Source organism: Cryptomeria japonica, chromosome 6 (assembly GCF_030272615.1).
Source record: "Cryptomeria japonica chromosome 6, Sugi_1.0, whole genome shotgun sequence".
Lineage (NCBI taxonomy): Eukaryota > Viridiplantae > Streptophyta > Pinopsida > Cupressales > Cupressaceae > Cryptomeria > Cryptomeria japonica.
In genome coordinates this window covers 13,766,970-13,789,859 of record NC_081410.1, presented here as the reverse complement: position 1 = coordinate 13,789,859, position 22,890 = coordinate 13,766,970, and the positions used below count along the sequence as shown (strand labels likewise).

At 32.7% G+C, this 22,890-nt stretch overlaps 1 protein-coding gene across 3 annotated transcripts in view; it reads right to left on the bottom strand.

Moving 5' to 3' along the window:
• The window catches only part of LOC131069870 (protein tesmin/TSO1-like CXC 5), a 31,669-nt gene extending 10,853 nt beyond the window's left edge, over positions 1-20,816 (bottom strand). The window contains exons 1-4 of one of the 3 annotated variants that reach the window (XM_058005440.2): positions 20,467-20,816; positions 20,167-20,374; positions 9,948-10,058; positions 9,367-9,544 (exon numbers count right to left, since the gene is read on the bottom strand). In XM_058005440.2, the coding sequence (XP_057861423.2) occupies positions 9,367-9,544; positions 9,948-10,058; positions 20,167-20,360 (483 nt within the window). In that variant the 5' untranslated portion in view covers positions 20,361-20,374; positions 20,467-20,816. The remainder of the gene's footprint in view (positions 1-9,366; positions 9,545-9,947; positions 10,059-20,166; positions 20,375-20,466) is intronic. The other 2 variants (XM_058005442.2, XM_058005444.2) reach the window with 2 other exon arrangements.
• Between the last annotated feature and the right edge of the window lie 2,074 nt (positions 20,817-22,890).

Below are 22,890 nucleotides of genomic sequence, written 5' to 3'. Positions count from 1 at the left end.
TTATAGCCAAAGTTTTATAGCATTGAGATGCTTGCATTGCCAAGGAGGGTACCACCATATAGAGATGTAGAGGTTGTTACTAGATATAGGGCTGCATTTAAATAGATATATTCAGATGAGGAGACTAGAAATATTGTCTTGAGGTTGTTTGGCCAGTTCATATCTACAAAATATCATGATGTTGTAGCTCTTCACGCCGGATATGGGATGGATGCTAATGAGTGGTGGTATGTACATAGTCAAGGCTCCATTTTCTTGAAGCCTATTGCAATTAAAATTCTCTCCCAAGTATGTATCATTTTAATTTTTTTTTTATCATTTTCCAATTCCGTTCAACACTATCATATTAAAATATTTTTATTTTATAATTTATAATTATGTTTTAACATGTTGCAAGTTCTTCTTCAGCTGAAGGGAATTGGAGTACATACTCCATCCACTCGGTCAAGTGTAATCATTTCAATGCAAAAAAAGCCAAGGATTTGGTCTACATACACTCCAACCTTCATCTATTGTTAGATAAGAAACCTAAAAATAATGCGGGTGAGACAAGGAATTGGGATCTAGCACTTGAGTGCGCTAATTTAGATGCTATAGTTGCACAACTTGCCCAAGTCTCTATAAGTGAGGCAGTTGTGGAAATTGACAAAGATGTAGCTATTGGGAGATTGACAGAGATGTAGCTATTGGGAGTGACAATCCAATAGATTGTGGTTCAAATGATGTTGAATTTGAACCAAATGATGACTTTGGGCTTGGCCTTCATGCTTCAAATGAAGATGAATATTAAATCCCATATGGCTTGTAATTTGAATTTTAATTGTGCCATGCCATTTTGAGACTTGAAAGTTGAATATTATCATTTTTGCAGATTATGAATATGATATTACATTTTCGATATTATGAATATTTATTGGCAATTATGGATTTATGTATGGGAAAGTTACATTGTATGGATTGTATCATTGTAATAATGGGAGTGATAGTTTATATTTTATAATTTTTTATGTTTGAACATATATATGATATATATGTACAGAAAAAATAAATCGTCGTAACCGCAAATCTATACTCGTACCCAAACCAATAACTTAGGTCTAAACATTCATGGAGCACCATGCAATTTTATCCTATGTCTTGGATGTGGATGATAACGTAGTATATACATAAGGGAATGGTCCACAAGGGACATTTGATTCTTGTGTTTAATTGGGCCCAAATGGATTTCCTAAAGACTAGATGCCAATGGGCCATTTTTTAGTAAAATTGATAGTTTTCCCAATATTTATTATTTTTGGTGCTAGTACTAAATATATGCCCTAGAGTTCGAGGTTCTATGGCCCTCAAAGAGTACCACAACAACATGAGCACCTATGAAAGTACTAAGAACTTTTGAAAATGGCCTAAAATCCTTCATAGGAGTCTTGCATCAAGTTTGTTTCAAACATGGTTCCATGGCATTCCTCCCATAGTGATCAAAAAGATGATGTTGCCCAAGAGGTGCTATACAAAGACGAGCACACTCAATTTGGAGATCAATGTCCACAATCATATAGTTCATTCATGTTGCCCAAGAGGTGCTATACAAAGACGAGCACACTCAATTTGGTGATCAATGTCCACAATCATATAGTTCATTCAAAATTAGTGATGGGAATGTCACCACATACTATTTTCCAATCTTTATCACTGAGAAAATTTGAAGTTTGGAATACATTCAACATTTGCTTCAAAAAGTAGATACTCACTTGGTTTCCTTATACGAGATTACATTCAAGAAAAAAGTCACCATACAAATCTACTAGCTAAGACCTAAAAACTTCAAATTCGAGGAGGCCAAGAAATGAGCTTACGATCGATTTCATATATATTAAATTACAAGGAGGATCATGGAACTTAAAAGATTTGTCATTAATTGAACCAATAGAAAAGGTGGATGAGTTACACCTCCTAAGAGAGACTAATAGAAGACCAATTGGTTCCAATAAATAGCATGGCTTTTTGCCCCCAGGCACCAAGCCCATGAAAATAATACACATGAAGAAGATAACATTTGCTTGATGTTGAACCAATAGAAAAGGTGGATGAATTACACCTAGGAGGGGCTAGTAGAAGACCAAACGGTTCCAAAGAATAGCATGGCTTTTTCCTCCCAAGGATCACGCCCATGAAAATAATAAACATGACGAAGAAAATATTTGCTTGATTCAACATTTACAAGACTCCCTCTTGATGAACTATTTCCTATCCTCATCCCACTTTGCTTCAAATTAGTGATAGTAACTAGCTTCACCTAGATAAGCAAAAGTTTTCAAACAAATACCACAAGCTAACACAATCAAATATTTGCCTTACCCTATTCTCCAAGTAGTCAAGCATAGTACTTTTAGCTAACATCTTCTAGCACAACTTGCCATCTATAGTGTTTGAACATGAACCAACTCAAATTATACAAAGTACATTTCTTGGTATTCAAATTCATGCCAATTGAAATAAGCAATCCACTTCTCTACTAACACAATCCAAGTGGTTCTCTAGTACTTTTGCAAGAAGAAGTCCCTTCACTTAATGTTAAAGTTGGGGACAAGTTCCTCTAAACAAGGAGGAAATGACGAGGCTCACTTTACTTTGTAAAATATATACAATTGTACACACTATTTTGCTTTTCCACTTTTTGTTAAGACTCAAGAGTACTATCAAAGATTGACAACCATACTAGAAATTACAATTTGAGATCTTGTCCAAAGTAACCACTTGAAGCCATTTCATTTCAAACCCACTACATATAGCTACATTCAATATAGATATAAATATCTTATTCTAATCCCAAGGAGATTTTATCCATTTTCATACCACCATCCAAAAAAGAGATGCTTGGCTTCATTTCTTATAGAGGTGACTTCCAAGCATCGTATGCCACTAAGTACTCTTAGGCATACTAGATAGCTAAGTTTATTCTTTATGTCTACATCCATTAGGAAGAATGTCAAGTACCCTACAATTACCATGTATATTATAGCACAATAATAGACCAAACAAACAATCCACAAGTTATAGTTGCTGATTAAAGATTTGAGATATTTCATAGTTACAATGAGATGGATATTGGTATTGATATGGGAGATGAGGATTGGTACTAGTAGGCTAGTTTCAATAAATGTTGAAGACAGCTATATATAGATATCAAACAATGGATGTGTTTAAAGAATGTTAAATACTAAAATACTTAATGTTAAAAATAAAAGTTACATTTAAATGTATTGAAATATATTCATTATATTGATAGTGGATAATCGTCATTGTGAGAAAAAAAATATTTAAAACCACGATTACATGGAGATGACAAAAAAACAAGAATCCCATTATTTTTAAAAACACGGTATCAGGGACCTTGAAGATAACTATATCTTCAATCAGTTGATAAAACTTTAATGCTTGTACACTAAGTCAGTGTGTTTGAATTCGAATTCGGGTTCAGCAACCATAAAATTTGGATGAAATTCAGCAAAGATAAAAAATTTGAAAAAGAAAAATCGGCATTAAATTCAATTATTCAACTTATATAATTTTTTTTAAATATAAGTAATTTATCTAATAAATTATCAAAATACTTTAAGATTGCAAAATAAATTTGAAAGCATTATAAACAGATTAAAAATAAATTAAATATACTAAATATTAAATTTTTAATGAAAGTTCAATATAAATTAAAATTATTAAACAATAAATAAATCTAAATCTAATTAATATTAAGAACTAAAAGCATATTAAAATAACATTAATATTAACCAAAGGAATGAAAAAAAAAACTAAAAATAAAAATAAAAATCTTAAACAAAAAACTATTTTATTTTTCTTGAATAGCAAATAATAAATTTTTGGTAGTTCTCATATCTCTAATATGAAAAAACAAAAATCCGATGGTGGGTGCACTACGAGCATGAGGGAAAAGTAGCAACTAGCCTCACATGGCGTGGGAGTAGCGGCAGCTGGGCAAAGCATCAAAGGCGGACTTGGCACAACGTGATGAACAACAAATCGTTCATTTTGCTGGATGAATTTCTAGCAAATTTTTTCAAATTTTATAAATTTTTTATAGATTCACCGAATTCCAAACTTGAAGCCCAAAATTCAGCAAATGAAGTGACTACGCTTGTACACATCTTAAGCCTTATTATTGTTTCATTTCATATTCTTGCCTCTTTGGGATTTAATAAGGAAATTTTCTACCACCAAAAAGACTTGTAAACTTTTATGAAGAAAAAATATAAAATTACAAGTGTATTAATGTATTTGTTTAGTTCTCTTAACTTATTTCAACCACATATCAACACTTTAAGAAAATTCAATGTAATTTATGTGATATATCTAATAAACCTCTATTGGAAGTTTCCTCATTTTCAAAGGATGCTTATAGGAGACTTAAAGAAACTTTAATTGAAGTCTCCTAATGTCTAGAGATGTCTCCATATAGGTCTTAGAGACAGGGACATGTTTCTAGTATGGGAGATGAGTACCAAGGATCAGGGTACGACTCCTCTAGTAACTATGAGATATTCAATAATCGTAATATATCTTTGACCATTCGAATACAACTGCATAAGCATGTGATCATTGATCCTATTTGTATCTAGTCCATAGCTAGAGTGTACGTGTATCACTAGATTGTAAAATTTGCTCCTAGATGTTAGAGGAATTTCTCCTTATTCTCTGAAGAAGCATTTTGAGGCTTCCTAGGAATGTAGTAGTGGTGATCATGCAATGTTTCATATGATTACAGACTCTCAATGTAACATTAATAGAGACTACAAATGATGCTGCCATATTTCCTCCATTTCTCATTTGCTTCTATTGGAATAGATTATTTAACTATCTTTTATCTCCTATAGAATGTAGAGTTATAATGGATCTTATGAACTTTTGTGAGGTTTACACTTTGCTTTATAAATCATCTTGTCTTGCTTGTTTAGATAGAAAACACTTTAGGCGCTCAGTTTTCAGACTATTATTGTTGGTTGTACTTTTCAGTCATGTTAAGCTATTTTTGCCATCCATGGAAATTATTGTGATTTATTTCTTTATGATAATAATTAGCATTTCCAATTTCAAAAAAAAAAAGATTCCAAAATATAAAATTAAGCACAACATTCTCAACATGATCCTTGCCATTAAGTTCAAAGATGAATTAGCATACGATGAAGAAAAGGCTGCAACTGAATGTCCGGACCTAAATAATAGGAAGATGGGTGCAAAAAAACAACCTTTTGAGTCATATTGTTCTTAGATAACATTTTAAAAAGGCAAGAAATAATTTTCGATGTTGATCATAGTTATGTGTTTCTCTCTATGTAATTTTGATGTTCAGATGGGCCTCCATTTATAGAAACCCAACATTTTATCCAAAAAAAAACCTTCAGTGTGGTAATTTGACACCTGGTTTGAGAAATGGCCAGGGCAAGAATTTGGATGAAAACTATCAACAATCTAATTTTATCTTAACAACCTGTAATAACAATTATGATCCTATATTACAAAACAGTCATAGGTAGGCAATTATGAGATTTATTAGTGAGCATGAGAATGGTCAAGCCAATAACAGAGCAATGAATTACTATTTCCTAGAATAGTGCACAAGGTTCCTCCACAACCTAGAGCATCCACAATTTTTTGCAAGATGTGGGTTTAATTCTAACTCTTCAACACAATAAATTAATAAGCATTTTCTCTATTCCCATGAATTGCATATTTATCATATTATCATGGTCATCTCATTAACATATTTTAGTCTTGAATAATTATAACATCACACAACTAGATATATAAAACAAACAGAACTATCACCAAACATCTATCATTGACAATGTACTAATAAACACAATATACAACCAATCACTTTTACATGGTGTGTAATGTGCTTAGGTTCTTAGTCTCATCTCATTAGCAACTTCTAGAGCACCATATTATGAGATGGCCAACAATCAATAGTCAAAATGCAAGCTTTTCCTCCTTTGGTGTAGTTCTTCAAAAACAAAGCTTCCATAATCATGGTTCTTCATGAGCTCTATTATCAACTTTGAATATAAGCAAGCCAACCATCTCACAATCAAATTTCATCCTCACTTTTAATTGTGTCTACTTATCCTTTGGTGATTTAAGTTGCATGTATACTTGCCATTGTACCCAATCTGACTACATGTATTAAAAAGTACTCATCCATGGGCAAAAGTTGTACAGCATATCCATCATCCACATGGAACAATAGTTGCATCCTTGCCATGATATCTTTGATATTCCACCTACATGATTGATATCTTGTTTTCAATTTTCACCATATTTTGGGGCTTCTAAAAATTTTCATCTAGCTGCATCATGCCGCATCATATTTTCAGAAAAAAAAACGAACCTAACTAACTACTTTTAGCTACAAATAAATTCTTATTCGCTTCACATTTCTCCTATTCCATTCCAAAGCTTCTACTTTACCTCGTTCCTAAATTTTACTCAAAAATATTTATAAATCACCCTTAGCATCAATGATATCTACTACTCAAAATTAATAAGTGAATCTAATTACGTTTCCACCTCTTGGATAAATACTAGATAGTTTGATTGTAGACAAGCTCTAGGCAAAATATTGATCTTCTACAAGAAAATATTCCTCCTGCAGTGCCAAAAAGTTGTACCAAGACCAGATCCTACCTTTTTCTTTGCTGCTATTTTTTCAAAAAAATGAAACTACTAATATCACCACACGACTATTCAATTTTGTAGTTGATAAACTAACTCACAAGACCTTGGATTACCTATTTTTCCATATACCACAGAATTTATGTGGCATTCTCTAGTGAAACTTCCAACTTAAGATTGCCAGTCTGAACACTCACTTTTGTCTTTAGGCAGAGGGTATAAGGGATATAAACCTCTTTCAAATTGAAGACCTCGGATTGCCTCATTTCAATATACAAAAGAATCTGTGTGGGCTTCTCTAGTGAAACTTCCATCTTAAGATGGCCAATTTAAACACTCAATTTGGTCTTCAGGCTGAGGTCATAAGGAATTTAATCCTTTTTCAAATTCTCTTACTTTCCCTTCCAGTGAAGTTGAGAAATTTTCACATTCCTTCATTCTCTGTTAGTAACCAATATTCTTACTGTTGTAATTCTTCGGCAATTCCATGTTCTGATTCTGAAATCTGTGATCCCAACAGTTATACAGCTGTCTTCAGATTACAAAACTTCTGTAGCCGAGAAATTGCTCTTCAATTGTCTTGACACAACTAATTTTAGAAAGTAAATTGATGTTTGTTCTAAAGCATGATATAACATGAAATTATTAACCAAGGAGCAACTACAAACATTCTTTGTTGTTTTGCACCCCCACACATTTTAAACTACAATTTCTGTAGTTTCTTCTTACAAAATTCACAAATTTCAGTTCAAGATTGATCTCAAAATGACCAGATTATTCAAAGATAGCTTTTAGCCACTATAAATATCATGTAGATAACATGAGCAGGTGCTTATAGATGGGAAGACAAACTTTAATAGATGGGAAAACAAACTTTCAAACATTATTCAAAAGCAGAGTTTCAAGTAGTGTATGTTTCATTAACTTTGTGCCACAAACTTGGTAGATAAATACTAAGTCACCAGGTTCGGCCGAATTTCATCCTTGAAGTTCGAAATTCGCTGAATTTCAAAAAAAAAAAAAAAATTCGTTGAAATTCGAATTTAATTTTTTTTATTTTTAAGTTGGCCTTCTTCTTATGTTAATATTTTTTAAACACATCTTCAGTTTGTCGTGAGTCGCGGCCTGCAAGAGAAGTAGTCGCGGACCCGTGATAGTCGCAGCCTGCAGGAGAAGTTTGCTTGCAATTTTTGCAGGCCGTTTTTGCCACCGTTCGTGCCCTAGCATATGTTTCCTATGGTTTATATTTTATAAATATGTCATCTTTTTGTAACAATTTCAAATCTATTTATCAATGTTAAACTATTTAGGCAATTTTATAGATATATTACATATATTTATTAAAACAATTTAAAAATTACATATGGCAAATTTAATTCGAATTTTATACATTTCGAATTTTTCCCTCATCGAACTTCATTCGAATTTCAAAGTTGTCGAACTTCAAATTCGAATTCGAACCTGGTGACTTAGGATAAATATAAACATGCAGACATGAATTTCAAAACTTCCAAATGCAAAAAAGGCTTATTATGACTCTACTGCTAACAGAAATTTAACAGCATAAATCACCAATTTTTTTATTAACTTGACCCACATGTTTTGTAAGTCATCTCAAGATGACCTCTGTGAGTGGTCATGTACAACGACACTCCTTCTCTTGCATCTTGGTAATAATAACAAAGCAAATGCAGCACAGTTAGCATAGAAGCACCTATAAGTATTTGTTAGTAGGAGGGCATGGAGGATGGGGAAGCAGGTGAGTAAGAGGGTGCTAATATAATACCTCTTCCCCAATTGGCACAGCTTTTGGAGCATATAATGCCTTCTAAATAAAATTCACACTTGTCTTGCAATTCTAACCAATATGGAATTAACACAAGTATGATGCAATCACGTATTTGTATCAAATATTAAAGTTTTTCATGACAATTTTTATTCATTTTTGTGGGATTTGATCCATGTGTATTTTAGTCATTTCAAGATGACCTCCATGAGCAAATCATTTACACTCATGAAATTATTCCTAATGTATCTTAATAAAATTAAAAAGCAAGAGGACTTACTTAGCATTTCTCAGTAGGTGAGAGGAATGGTGAATGTAATCCACTACTTCGAGATTTTCACCCTCTAGCCTCTTGACCTTACAACTTTTCACTTATTAGAACCTATGAGGATATATAAAGACAGGAGTAAAGAACTTTTTAGAACTTCTACTGCCAAATAAACTGGATTCTCTTACCATTTCTAATCCAACAACACCCCAAGATGCTAGAGAGGGTATTGTACAAAATGTAACAAGCCTTTACAAGGTAGGAAGGGAAATCATGAAAGCTTTGACACAGAGGACAGTGGCATGTGAACCATTAACGATTGTGGCATGAAAATTAAATGGGACTTATCTTCATCCAAAGTTCATTTAACTCAACAAAGACAACAAGGCATGAACCTCTCTTAATACTTAGTGAGATTCCTGCAAAAATAGATCTAGATAATTTCAGACCAGAACTTCAAAGTTCTACAAGCTTAAAAAATCTGCTAGGCCAATGTAGGACATACTACAAGGCTTTTTGTAGGAATACTTACAACCATTGTACTAGCATATTTGCAATTTTTTTACTTAATTGAAACATGTCATTAAAGCAAACAATTTGCAAGTGCAAGTGATTCAATACATACCCTGCTGTCTCGATGTGCACTTGGACTGCTGGCAATCTTAGGTCGAAATGCATTTGGATTACGCTCTAGTGTAGCTTCAACAGCTTCCTGTCTCACAACTTCGTTATCAACATTGTTACAACAATTGACACAATTGCAGCCATCACAATATGTTCCCGATGCAAAGCACTCACAATACCTGATGACCCAGAAAAAAAGAAAGAAAAAAGAAAAAAAACTGGCTAGGTCAATACTATTCTCAAAAATCTACAATTTAACTGCAAAAAATACAAGGAAGTTTAATCTCTAAGCATTTTCTTTTTGGCAAATAACAATATGATTACTCTACAAGAAAAAGTCTCAAGAACATTATCCACCAAAAATCTTTCTACTTTCAATCCAGATTAAAACCAATAAGATTGCCTTTCCTTACAACATGAGAAAAAGGACTCCATTTCAATTCATTTGCAAATGCAGCAATCATTGCCCAATACTTTCTACGACAAGATATCTAAAACAGAAGTAATCGAACTATTAGAAATATCAATTTACCAAACATATACTCTCCTCTTATTACCAATAGAAATTATAAAATAACTTACAATTTTAAGCAACGAGAGTTCTTGCAATTGCACTGTTTTGCTTTTTTTGGAGTGCCTTCCTTAGATTCAAATACTGTTCTTGACCTTGCCGCTCTTGGAGATTCCGGTTTTCTGCATGTCCAGAATCATATACTAGTAAGCTACTATATTATTAAATAAAATTGTATAAATTAGCAAATGAACCAAACTGAAGTACAATGAGTGAGGAGAGCTTTCCTGTGATTAATTGATTCAATCAAAAAATCTATTGATGATAAGAAATGCAGTAGACAAAACATCGCTAGGTCTAAATGTTTAACATTTTTTTTGGAACCTATTCCTTTTGAGAAATATGGTTGGAAAACATGTATTTATTGTTGTGTGCTTCTGCAATCACCATGTGAGAATTTTAAATCCAAAAATGTGAAAGATACCAATCAACCAATATGCAAAACTCAATCAAGTGCATAAAAAATAATGACAACAATGAAAAACTATAGACAGTTCCTTCAAGAAGGCATTCAGGTTTTTAATAATATTCTGTTCATCACCCTACATATGTCTGGCTTGTACTCCATTAATAGCACAGGCATAGTATAATTTATTCGCTTAAAAGGTGAATAACAAATTTAACTACTTGTCTACTACAAAAGCAAGGGTTCAAAATCCACCATTGCCGAATATAACATTTGATGAAATAACCAAATAGCACAAAAAATGTGGTTAGACTGTAATCAGTATGGAGTCTAAGCGACCAAAAGGTAAGAGTATTACACTCAAGAAAAACTCAGCAATAGCAAATAGAAAATATGTTTTTAAAAATGAGCCAAAAACAGAGGATTTCTCAATAGAATACAAACTGCTACCTGCATTGACCAGGTTTTGACTGCCAAGCTAAGCAACAAGCTGTTTGCACTTGTTTTAGTGTTGGGTCCATGTATCTAATACTTATAATTGTATCAACCATCTTTATGTAGAAAATATTTATAAGAAGATTGTCAGATACAGGACTACAAAACTGTTCTCCCTTTTCTATGCCAACCGCTGATTTCTTATGCACCATTCTCAAACAAAATAGCTGATCACCAACCAAGCGACCCAGACAAAATATGTTGAGAAATAGCAATATCATCAGAAATAAAAAAACATTGCAGCCCTAGTTCCCCTGATATCATAAGCTCATTTGCCATCTTGTGGAGAGTTTTCATGTGGCATTTGAAAACCCAAGATTGATGCCTCTTTATCATGAGAATATTGACTCTAATTGACTTAACCTCCATTGAACAATTAGCAACAAGAAGATCAATGGAAGTGAAAAGGATTACGAAGTGGAACATCTAGACCCAATCATGCATTTAACTGATTTGGATTCCAATATCAACTATGGTTCTAGAACAGCACATTTCTAGGCAAAAATTAACCTTTGAGTTCCAATATCCCTTTGGACACAATCTCAACCTTAATCCAATTGATAAATCCACGTATAACATATCAAATTTAGCATAGCCTATGCAGGGCCCATCATAACAATTAGAACCAGCATCAGAATTAAAATTGGTATAATCAGGTACTGCAAAAGACTCAAAGGACATAAGGCACCTTAAATCTAGACTCCACAGAAACTAAGCTAACTCACAAAGTCAAGTTGGCACTAAGAATTATATCAAGCCAAAATGCTTTTGAAAAACCGAATTCTCAATGTTATAAAAACCTTAAGTTGTCTAACCAAGGTTACCCACCTCCCTACACTAACACAAACAAATATGGCAACTAACCAAATTTATTCCCCCTCTTTAGACCTGGTGTTTGATAGCGTATTTAGTTTTCCTCTATGTTCCACTAAGTTTCTAGGATGGGGAAACTAGAGGACTTCAAGATGTGTTTCTAAGACAGATTTTGGCCATTCTTTAGGGGACGGCTATTAAAAAAAGGATATATCAAAAATTCATAAGATAACATTGATAAGTAATCCATCACATACATTATAAAACCTTAATGTTGAACAGTCCGGAATACTGAGAGGTGGGGCGAGGGGGTGAATCAGTATTCCCTTCTACAAACTGAACTTCTGAAACATATTTTATTCTCAATTAATCTTAGCACAAAAGTAATGCATGCAACATAATTAAAATGCAAGAGATAACAACTATAAGAGAGACACCGGATTTTTGTACGTAGAAAACCCAAATGGGAAAAACCACGGAGAGGGTTAACTCTCAAGATAATATAACTAGTTATATGAGATTACAAGGCTGACTGCCCGAATTACAACAGCTTACTACCGGAAGGCTCACTGCCAAGAGATAGAAACAAATATGAACTAAGAAAATTGCATTTACATATGCATAGGTTTAGTTCCTAATAAGCTAAGAGATCTAAACAACTGCTTGCCACAAATCCGTTCAAGAATCTCTGCAACTCTTAAGCAATCTGCCTGCTCCAATCACACATACATCCACTATCGCACCAAATTGTCCTTTCTTCTAAACACATGCTCACACCACACCATGCACACCACTCTCACTTTTCTTTGAAAACTCACACCATACCGAGCAAACCATAACATATATATATTGGTAGGTATATACACCATGTCGGCTTGAACAACACTTTCCCCAAGAATACTTCTTCATTGGTCTTCTACATGTTTTCTTTCAAGAATCTTCCAACGACCAAATCACACGCTACAAGCACTGAAGCAAAACAAGAACAAAAACATCCGAGGTCGGCTAGACTCAGAATGATCATATCCTCGAACTTCTGCAAGCACAATTCCAAAGCACAAAAACACAATCCAACTTGACACAAAGATGTTAAGGTCATGAACAATGTATTGCCAAAAGGTCATCATCAAAAACCAAAAATGCGAAGGAATACGAAGCACTGCAAACACTATCGAACACCATCATCATTGAATACACTTCCACAACACAACTTCCAGAGCACGAAATTCAATTGCCACAACCGAGTCCAACACTTGGTCAATATGAAAAACATATCCACATACTAGCAACATACATTTCCGGAGCAACATCCTTTCGGACACAACTACGACAATTGTCTTTGCAACACTAACATAACAACAAAGTTCTTCATCTTCATACATACATAACTATATACCTATCTTCCACTATTTTGCATCACCTTCATACATACACTATCATACTATATCCGAACCTATCCGGATCACCACATTTTACATCAATGACAACAAAAAATTCATTTCTAACACTTAATACATAACATTAGAGTTAAATTGACATTGCACATGAGTTGACAAACGAATTAACAAATTCAATTGCTTTCATTGTCAATGTTCATATATATTGTATAAAAATTACAACAAAATGACCAAAAGATGCAAGTTTCAACAACTAAATAACAAAAATATGGAAAATGCCACTTCCCCTAATCAACATCTATTAACAATACATCAAAATTGGAATCTACGTCTAACTCACTACCACTATAAGGAATTGCCTCATCAAATGGAACCCCAAACAATCCCTCTTGTATCACCTCCTCATCAACCTATGTCACATCTTTGCAATCACCATCCAAACATGTGGTTGGAATCATACAATACCCGATACTTTGTTGATCTTGAAGTTGCAAGGCATTGTGCACAACCACCAACTTCTCCAATCATCAAGAGGTAAAGTATATTCGTATTGATTGACTATATGAAGTTGTAAGCAGGGTTTAGGGGTTATAGGGGTTTAGAGGCATCATAATTTTATTGCTTTTAAGTTAATGATGTCACTTTGATGCTCTCTTGCCTTCTTCTTATTGCCATTATCTTCTCTTCCCACAATATCAAAAATGCTAAAATGAGTTTGTTTTTTAGTTGTTAGTGTGGCTTTTTTAGGTTTAGGGTTGGTGTAAAGGGGCATGAAGGTATTATAGACCACGGATCCTTGTTTTTCAATTTTGTATTCTTTTAAATTGCATTTTATGTTGACTAAGTTATAGGGAATGATTACCATTTCCTCCTAGAAAATAGTCATCCCCAAATGTTTCCACTTTTTATAATTAGGTATAGAGTGTGGACATTTCCTACCCATCCACGTGTCACCAAAATGCCTCCTATAGGGGATAAAGTCGATTAAACAAGGGATGCATCCCTAAGAAGCATATGTTTTCCATTGTGCTACAAAAGACCTTGGGGTACCTAAATTCAATATGTTTGCGAGACAATCCACCATCAATTACAACAAATTCCATAACTTAATTCATAATGGCCTTATGCCAAAAAGACATCAAGGGATCATTGCTTTCCCTTTATTAGGAGCTGCATGCATAGAGATTCCTACCATATACACACAAGCATACAAGGAAATAAGAGAAAACAACTATTGCAACATGATCAATTTATCGAATTGAATCGACATGGCATTTTTTTGGCTCTTTAGCACTCCCTCTATAGGTTCTCTTCTTCTTTATATCTAAACTCTTCCTCTTAATGAAATAGATCCTTCTCAAGGACATAAAGTTCAACATTCAAAGTTACATAGCCAAAACTCACAATCTCATTTTAAAAAATAGTTTAATTAAAATAATCTTAGTATATAGTTACAAGTTTAGCAACATGCAATTAGCAATCAAAGTATCAACAACTTACCTTAGATCCCTACTTCCACTTTTATGCACTACTTGCCCTCTAATCATTAACCACGAAATGATCAAGGAACACTTTTCCATGTGGTCATCGTTCTCCAATTCCTCATATGGCAAATATCTTAATTTCATCAAACAATCTTTTCTTAAATTCTCTCACTCAATCTATGCTTTCCTAAACCGTCCCTAGTTTTTCTATGCCACACTTGGCATTCCACTAACTCCTAGTCCATTTTAAATTTTCCTTGACTCTCAAAATACAAATCATGGGTTCTCTCAATCATTATTATCCCCGTTACCTTTTTCTCCAAGTAGAATCTTTGATATTTGTCTTTCCTTGATTCCAATGCCTCATTGGTTCATGCTTCCCAGTTGGAATGATTTATTTCTTAGTCAACCAACCCAATACAGCATGTTCACAAGCATTCCTTCTGAGTAGCGTTGAGTTGAAAACGTCATGAGCTCCTCTGTTGACCCAATTAACACCCAATACCCATCTTCGAATTAGGCACCCCCATTTCAACTTTGGTTGGCATCCAACTGTTCCTATAACCTATGAATCCACCAAACAGATCGCAACACTTTGCAAAATAAAATCATATATACGTTAGATAAGCACATTATGTTTCCAAATCATCTATTGCCATGTGTGCATGTTTGTGTGTATATTTATTATTTCATAATTCATTCCAAATCATTCAACACCTCAAGCTATTACCATACATGTCAATCAAGCAAGAGTCCATTAATATCCAGAATAGCTTTTGATTAAACACACAATTTAGGATGTCCAAAACCATATACTCAATCAAATTAGAGTACAACTCTCAGCTTCAAGAGTCCATAGCTGAATACAAAATAAGGAAGAGCCTCGATCAAATTAATCCTCAAGACTAAGGGTGACAATGGTGGGTCATTACAGAAGCGCCTATCACCAAGTCCAAATTAAGGCCTTCATGGTGCATATTTTTCATAATTTTAATCACTTTTAACCAATTGTCAATAAATCCTTTCACTCACTCAACAATCAATATACAACACTAAAATCTTAATCATTAAAGATGAAAATGACAAAAAAAAAAGTTAGTGTTTTATCTAGGGTTTGCAAAAGAAATTCTAGTGACCAGGTTTGCAAAAGAAATTCTAGTGACCAAGTTTGCAAAGAGAAGTTGCCAATTTCTCAATGGAACTTGACATGCATGTCATTGGCACATTACTCATTGAGTAGAAAAACTTCAACAAGAACTTGTTAAAGTAGTAAACTATGTTTTGACCTTCTTACCATCTATCAAGTAGACAATGTTTTCGTAATGTTTCAAATTATGTGGTGTTTCATCAAGATTTGAGTCAAACCCATTGACCCTTATTTCATGAGTAGTGGTTCATAATAATCCACTCTCATGAGCATGAATGGTCCACTTAGCACTCATTGCACCTAGGAGATGCTCACAAGAGTGAAGCATCACAACTTCAACTCAAGCACGCTTAGTCATGGAGTTTCCACTGAGCCCAAGGTCAATGAATTTGACTCAAAAAACTATGTAGTTGAATCCTAATAAAAAAATTACTTAATTGCTTGCCCATTGCCATCTACTTAGAATACCCTTGCCCCATAGAGTAGGTCATTAATTACTAACTACTAATACTCTTCATCCCCCACTTAAAACAATTAAGGAACAAACTTAGTATTAACCCTAAAAACTTGACCTTGTATATTTACATTTGTTCATTAGTATCAACATTATCTTACATGAGAACGTTTGAACTCTCATGAGCATATAGTATTTTCAAGTTCATCCCCTACTTAAAACAATTAAGGAGCAAAATTAGTGTTTAGCTGAAATTCAAATCTCTAGTCCTTGTACATTTACATTTGTCCACTAGTGTTTGAATTATCTTACATGAGAACGTTTGAACTCATGTACATACTTGATCCTTTTAGATGCTAATGCTTCATATACATACACATTTATATAAGATGTAAGAAAGTTGAATATGAAATCCATATGCATATAAATTTATTGCAAAGAACCTATCAAAATAATTCATAAAGATATGACATATTGTAAGATGATCCATAAACTATTTTGGTTGTCATTTTGCTGAATCGCCTACTACAGCTAAAAAGAAAGTGTGATGCTAGTATTGCATAGCTTCTTATACGAGAGTCAGTGTTTAAAGAAACATTACATGTGCCCAAACCAAGAAGCCAAACCAAAAAATTCATTTTTTTAGGATCTAGGGGAAGTGGCTTAAGTTCTAAGCCAAGAGGACGATTTCTTAGCTAAAACCTGCTAAAGTCCTGGACACAAAAATGAAATTTTGATATTAAGTTTAAGATTTAAAATGTTAATTTATACAGCTTCTTGTAAACCTTAAGCTCAAGTATTCATTATTAGACTACTCATTATCATAAATAAATACATTTTGATTATCATTACCTCATAGAGCATGTACAAAATACAAATTTTTATTAAACTTTATATTTCTACTCAGAATTTCTAATCTTAACAGGTATTTCTGAAGGATATTTTTGGACTATTTGTCGAATGCTCATTTTCCAACCATTTTCTTTAAGGGGGTGAATGTTAATTTTTCTAATCAATTTTTGAACAAAGGTCTTCTGCATCATATGCTTAATGTTACTCCTGATAAAGAGACAGCATATCATATGATCAACTTGAAAAAGGAAGCTGACATTTATCCTAAATAAAAGAAATATCTTCAAACTCTCAGAAAAAATGAGGAACTTTTACTCTGACATATGTAAACAAGTTCAACTGAGTTACTAACATCAATACTTTAAGAAACAAAGGAATTCACCCTACCTTCTAAAATTGGTCTTCAAACAACATATGCTAAGATTCCCATGCTCAGTTCCAGAACGTATAGAATTAGTTGTTGGAAGAGACAGTTTAACATTTGCCAATAGCTTGACCGAGTCCCACAAACCCTACACCTTTGCTAAAAGTGTTAAATGACAACAATCAATGCAAATGAAACTCTCCCTTCTATTGATTTCCCATTAACAATCAATATTTGAATTTTTGAACTTTATGAGGCTTCATAGTTATATAACCTTACTGATCCTAAAAAGTTCCAGTTGTAGAAAATATTACAGATTTTGAATTTCGGATGGCTAAATTTGTTGGTGCCCCCAAAGGACACTAAAACTATTATGATTTACAATTTAAAAAATCATGATAGCCAAAATAAAAAAACCAATAACCACATAGAGAAGTGTCGCTGTGCATCAAGTACACCTAATCATGCTTCTGACATATTTGGAATTTAATTACACTTAACCAAACCACCCAGGAATTATTAGAAATAAAGATCAATTAAACAACTTATTAGGCCCTAAAATTTAATTGAAATTTTGAATTTATGGTGCTTCATAGATCACTATGTAACAATATTTGGTGCTCAAAATGTTTCAATTCTATATAACCTTGCAGGGTCTAAACTTAAAAGGACCTAGTGATTATTGTTAAACTTGTCTAATATGCAGTAGAATTAATAGTAGAGAGAGCACTAAGTTATTTATTTCTGAATCATTAACCATTTCTGTGTTTTTTGTGATTTTTAACATATATTGGCTATCATTATTTGCTTATTGCCTCAAGGGACACTAAACTCATCATCATTTTGAATGATAATATCTTAATAACTGAATAGATCAATGCCCCAAACGCAATACAGCCAATCCTAAACCTTTGCTTTATGTGATAATGACAGCCAATACGCAAATGCATTTCTTCACTCTTTCACTTCTATATTCTTTGCTAAAAGCATAACATTTTTAATTTTACAAGATGTAAGAGGCCACTATAGATCCTCATCAGACCCTAAAAATACAGCAATTCTAAACAATGTTTCTAATTCTGAACCTCAAAGAACCTAGTGATTAAAGTCAACTCCAATGTAAAGTGGTTTGATTTTGTGATTCATAAACTATTTCTTGTTTAGAAGTTTTTCAAAATATGCCAACTATCAGCTCAAAGGACACTAAACTTATCATTATTCGAGATGATAACAGAAAAGGTAATAACAACATTTGGCAGAGAATGCGATAACACTAACCCCGCTCAAGATAGGATAACAACAACTAATTAGGCAAAAAATATTTGTTTCTTTTCTTGATTGGTCAGTTTTACAAAACAAAGAATAAGCATAAATTTGAAATTTTATGAGGCTTCATAGATTACTCTGTAACCTTACGAGACCCAAAACACTTGCAACTCAAGTTGATGTCACCAATTCTGGACTTTAGATGTCCTAATGATCACAGTCAAATTTCGCTGATCTGCAATTCCAAATGTTTTATTATTGATGAGCCATTACTTTGTTGCTTAAGAAATTTTTTTTTAAATTAATAACCACCATTCAGCTCCCACAGTTGCTATGCAAAAACTATCTAATCATAATTTTAAAAGATTTGGTAAAATATGTATTCTTATAGCATATATTTAACATTGATTATTTTGAAATAAAAATCACCAGCAAAAGAGCAAAACAAAGGCAATTGCATAAGAGTGGTCCAGTCCCATAAAATTTCAAATGTCAGCAACCTTAAAAGATTGCAAATAACAAGGGACCCAATGATTACAGTCCAACTTGGATGTATAATATGGAATAGTTCATATGCCATCGCCGTTCTTTCAAGTTACTTATTAGCTCAGAGGATTTACAATTATTAAAAATCCATATACAACTATTATAATAACAGAATGTTGAATGGGATGAGCTCAAGTCGTATATCATCAGAGCTTTCATATTGGCTATACATATTCAAATGCCCAAAAAAATTGTTACAAGCTTAAATATTAAAAATGTTAATTGTCTAATCGAATAAACAACCACATCAAATTCTGGATATTGTATATCTCAACAGACAAGACCAAGTGTAAGTATTTGATAAATCCGACAGAAAAGATAACCACATTCAATTTTGGGTGTTGCAAACCCCAGACAACAAAGTCAAGTGTAATTCCTGGGGGAATTTGGCATAAGGAATATTGCATATCGCCACGGACGAGGCCAGGCGTAAGCCGTAGCTGAATTTTACAGAAGAGATACCCTCTGTTGTTCCCAAAAATTGGCAAGAACAATTAATCCCACAAATAAGTTTTTTTCCTTCATTGATTTCAAAAAATTTAAAATCACTAAGCTTCCGAGTTCAAAAAACACTACAATTCTAGGTCAATGTTAGAGATTCTGAACCAGGTGATCACAGTGAAACATAGCTAATCTGCAATTTTATAGAGGATAAGATCGATCTTTTTTTTCAAATTATAAATAGTTTACATGTCTGTTACCAAACTACTATAAACGGCTCTGATAAAATTCTTATATAAGAGAAAAAGACAACCACAATTCAGCTGACACGTGTGGCCGTGCAGCGAGAGAACCTAATTATGATTCTGAAAGTTTGAAAATTAACTAATTCAGACTGATAAATCTTCTCAATTGACCGCCCAAAACACATCGCATTGAACTAACGCTTTAATTGATAAAACTTTTTTTTAAATATTTAAAAAAATTGAGGGCATTTGACGGCAATTATTTCAAATGAATAAGATCAGAATGAAAAAATATATATATAAAGGTTAACAAATCATACACGACAACCGGCAGCGCCGCTCGCATAGGGGGCTCAGAAGAGACCGAAGCGATAGCAGCAGCTGCAGCTGCAGCTGGAGGAGGAGGAGCATTGACAGAAGATGTTGTTACCCCGTTAAATGACGTGAAATCCAGCTGCCTCACAAGCTTTTTAGGAGGAAGCTCCCCTTGCTGTGGCTGAACGGTCTGCTCCATCGCCCTATAACTATCTTCCAAACACGCCATTACTCAATCAGTTAACAGAACCAAAAAAAAAATCAGACAAAGAAATCAGAATGCGCGGACAGCTAAAGCAGCTCACCTCCAAATATATCAAAAAATTGATTTATTATCAGCAAGATCGGCCCCTGCACAACTTCAAAATGCAGAAATTTTTGAAAAATTGAGGATTACAGCCAGGGGTTTTGATTTATGAGAGATTTTGACGGATTTTAAAGATTCTTTTTTTTTTTCCTCTTCGTATTGTCTTTCTCTCCCTCCTGCCTTTTGAAATTGAATTCAATAATAACTCGACGGCCGTGATTCCTCCGTTTCGCCGCATCGGATGGCTGAGCTGACGGAGCAAAGATCTGACGGCTCAGATTCATAGGCCGCCCGATTGTCGCTTCACTGCCGTCCGATCACCGCATGATATCTCCGTGCTTTATTTATAATTTGGTAGTTTTCAAACCACAGAAGAATAGTGGGAGAAAAAAAGAGGGTGTGTGCGCGTAATTAAAAGGTTGAGAAATTTAGCGGGGGGAAGTTTTGATTTGTTTTTTATTTAATTTGTATTGTATTAAGATTGAAAAAGAGGATTTAAAATAATTTTAGGTTTGGAATGGTGACAGGTCTTTGTTTGGACTTTTTTTATATATTTTGAATTTTTTTGAGAATAGCTTTGTTGTAGGTGGAAATGAGGTCATTGTCCATCTATTTGCAAACATTAAATTCTTTGGTTCAAAGTTATATTTAGTTAAAGGTTCTTGATTTCTGTTTTATTTATATTTAAAGAAATGTATGTGGTTTTTTAAATTGGTAAAGTTCAATAATTTAAAAAGAGTTTATTGAGATCTAAGTTTTGTTGAATGTTAGGATTTGATATTTTAGAATGTGGTCAAGATCATGTGAGTGATTGTCTTCCAAATTTAACTCTAAGTTAAAGAAGGTAATAATTAGTATAAATATTATAGTTATAAAAATAGTAGAATGTTCAAATCGTCTATTTAAAATAATTTGAAATGGAAAAGTTTTTCTTATATTATTTATTTATAAATTTTGAGTAATTTATTATTGTATGTTAAATTATTTTTACTTTTATTTGTTATTGTTTTATGTAGCACTTTGGGAAAGAAAAGGAATTGTTTTTTTAAGGTTTAGAATTTTTTATATTTTATTCATAAATTTTAAGTCGTTTATAATATATGAGACAACTCTCTATCAATAGTTGAAGTAATGTTTGTCTTACAATAATATAAGGAGTGTATGCTCAATCCTCTTGAGGTTTGAACGTATATGAAATGGGATTTGTAAGTTTACATTAATGACGTTTAGGATCAAATTATAGCTTGATGAAGTGTATTTATATATGTATAAAAGAAAGATAAAAGAAAGAAAGACGCAAATACTTTTTAAGATAAAACGGTATGCTTCATGCTTTTACCACTATATTTTACACCATTCACACATGTGCTTATGTTCTCAAAGGGACCTTCTAAAACTAGATTTAATTAATAGTCTAGAATTTTAAAGCTCTCAAGTTGTGTGTTAGGACTATATATTTAAAGACGTCATCCTAGGACTATGTATTTAATTGCACATACATTTGACACTTGTTTATAAAATTAAATGTATCTTTGAGTAGATAAAAACATTTTGATATGATCAATAAATATTAAACACTTGCCTTGAGTATCCTCCTCATGTTATGTTTGTATAATCTATGTTCTCTCTCAACTCTTTGTTTATTAGTTCCTACCAAGAGTAGTATTTAATCAAGTTATTACTATTTTTATTTAATGAAAGTTCATTTTTTTCCTCTATTTAACAAATATTTGTCTTTATCAAAATATAGATACAAATTTTATAACAAAATATATTTAAAAACTAAATTATCTTAAATAAAATGGTCTAAAATTTTAATTGATAAAGATAATTTATTTGAAATGATAGACATAAATATAATTATTTAATGTATATTTGATATATATTATATTTAATAAATAATAAATTTATTATAATATTTAAATAATATTATATAAGTGTAATTAATAGATAACCCTGATCTAATATTAAATAATACAAAATGATTATTGTAGACGTATAAAAATGACCATATTCCTAAATGAATATTTAATGTTCATTTTATTCTCATTCCTCTATTTAACTAAGTAAATTATTCAATTTATTTAGTTAAATTCACTTAAGCCCTTTTTGCATCATTTAATTGAATAAATCATTTTATTTAATTAGAACCCTTCTCTCTACTTTTAATTAAATTCACATTTAATTAAATAGCCCAATTAAATAAATCTAATTTATTTAAATCCCCAACTTGCAACCAAATTGAAATAAAGTAGTTTATTTTTAATTAATTCTATTTTCCCTCACCCACTTGCATTTTCCTACATCTCCCACTTGCCTCCTAACCCGATTCCTAATTTCTTCTAGAATCCATCTAATCCTAATCAATTAACCCCAAACCCATCCATTATCCCCTTTCCCTATATTTGAGGAGGTCACTTCT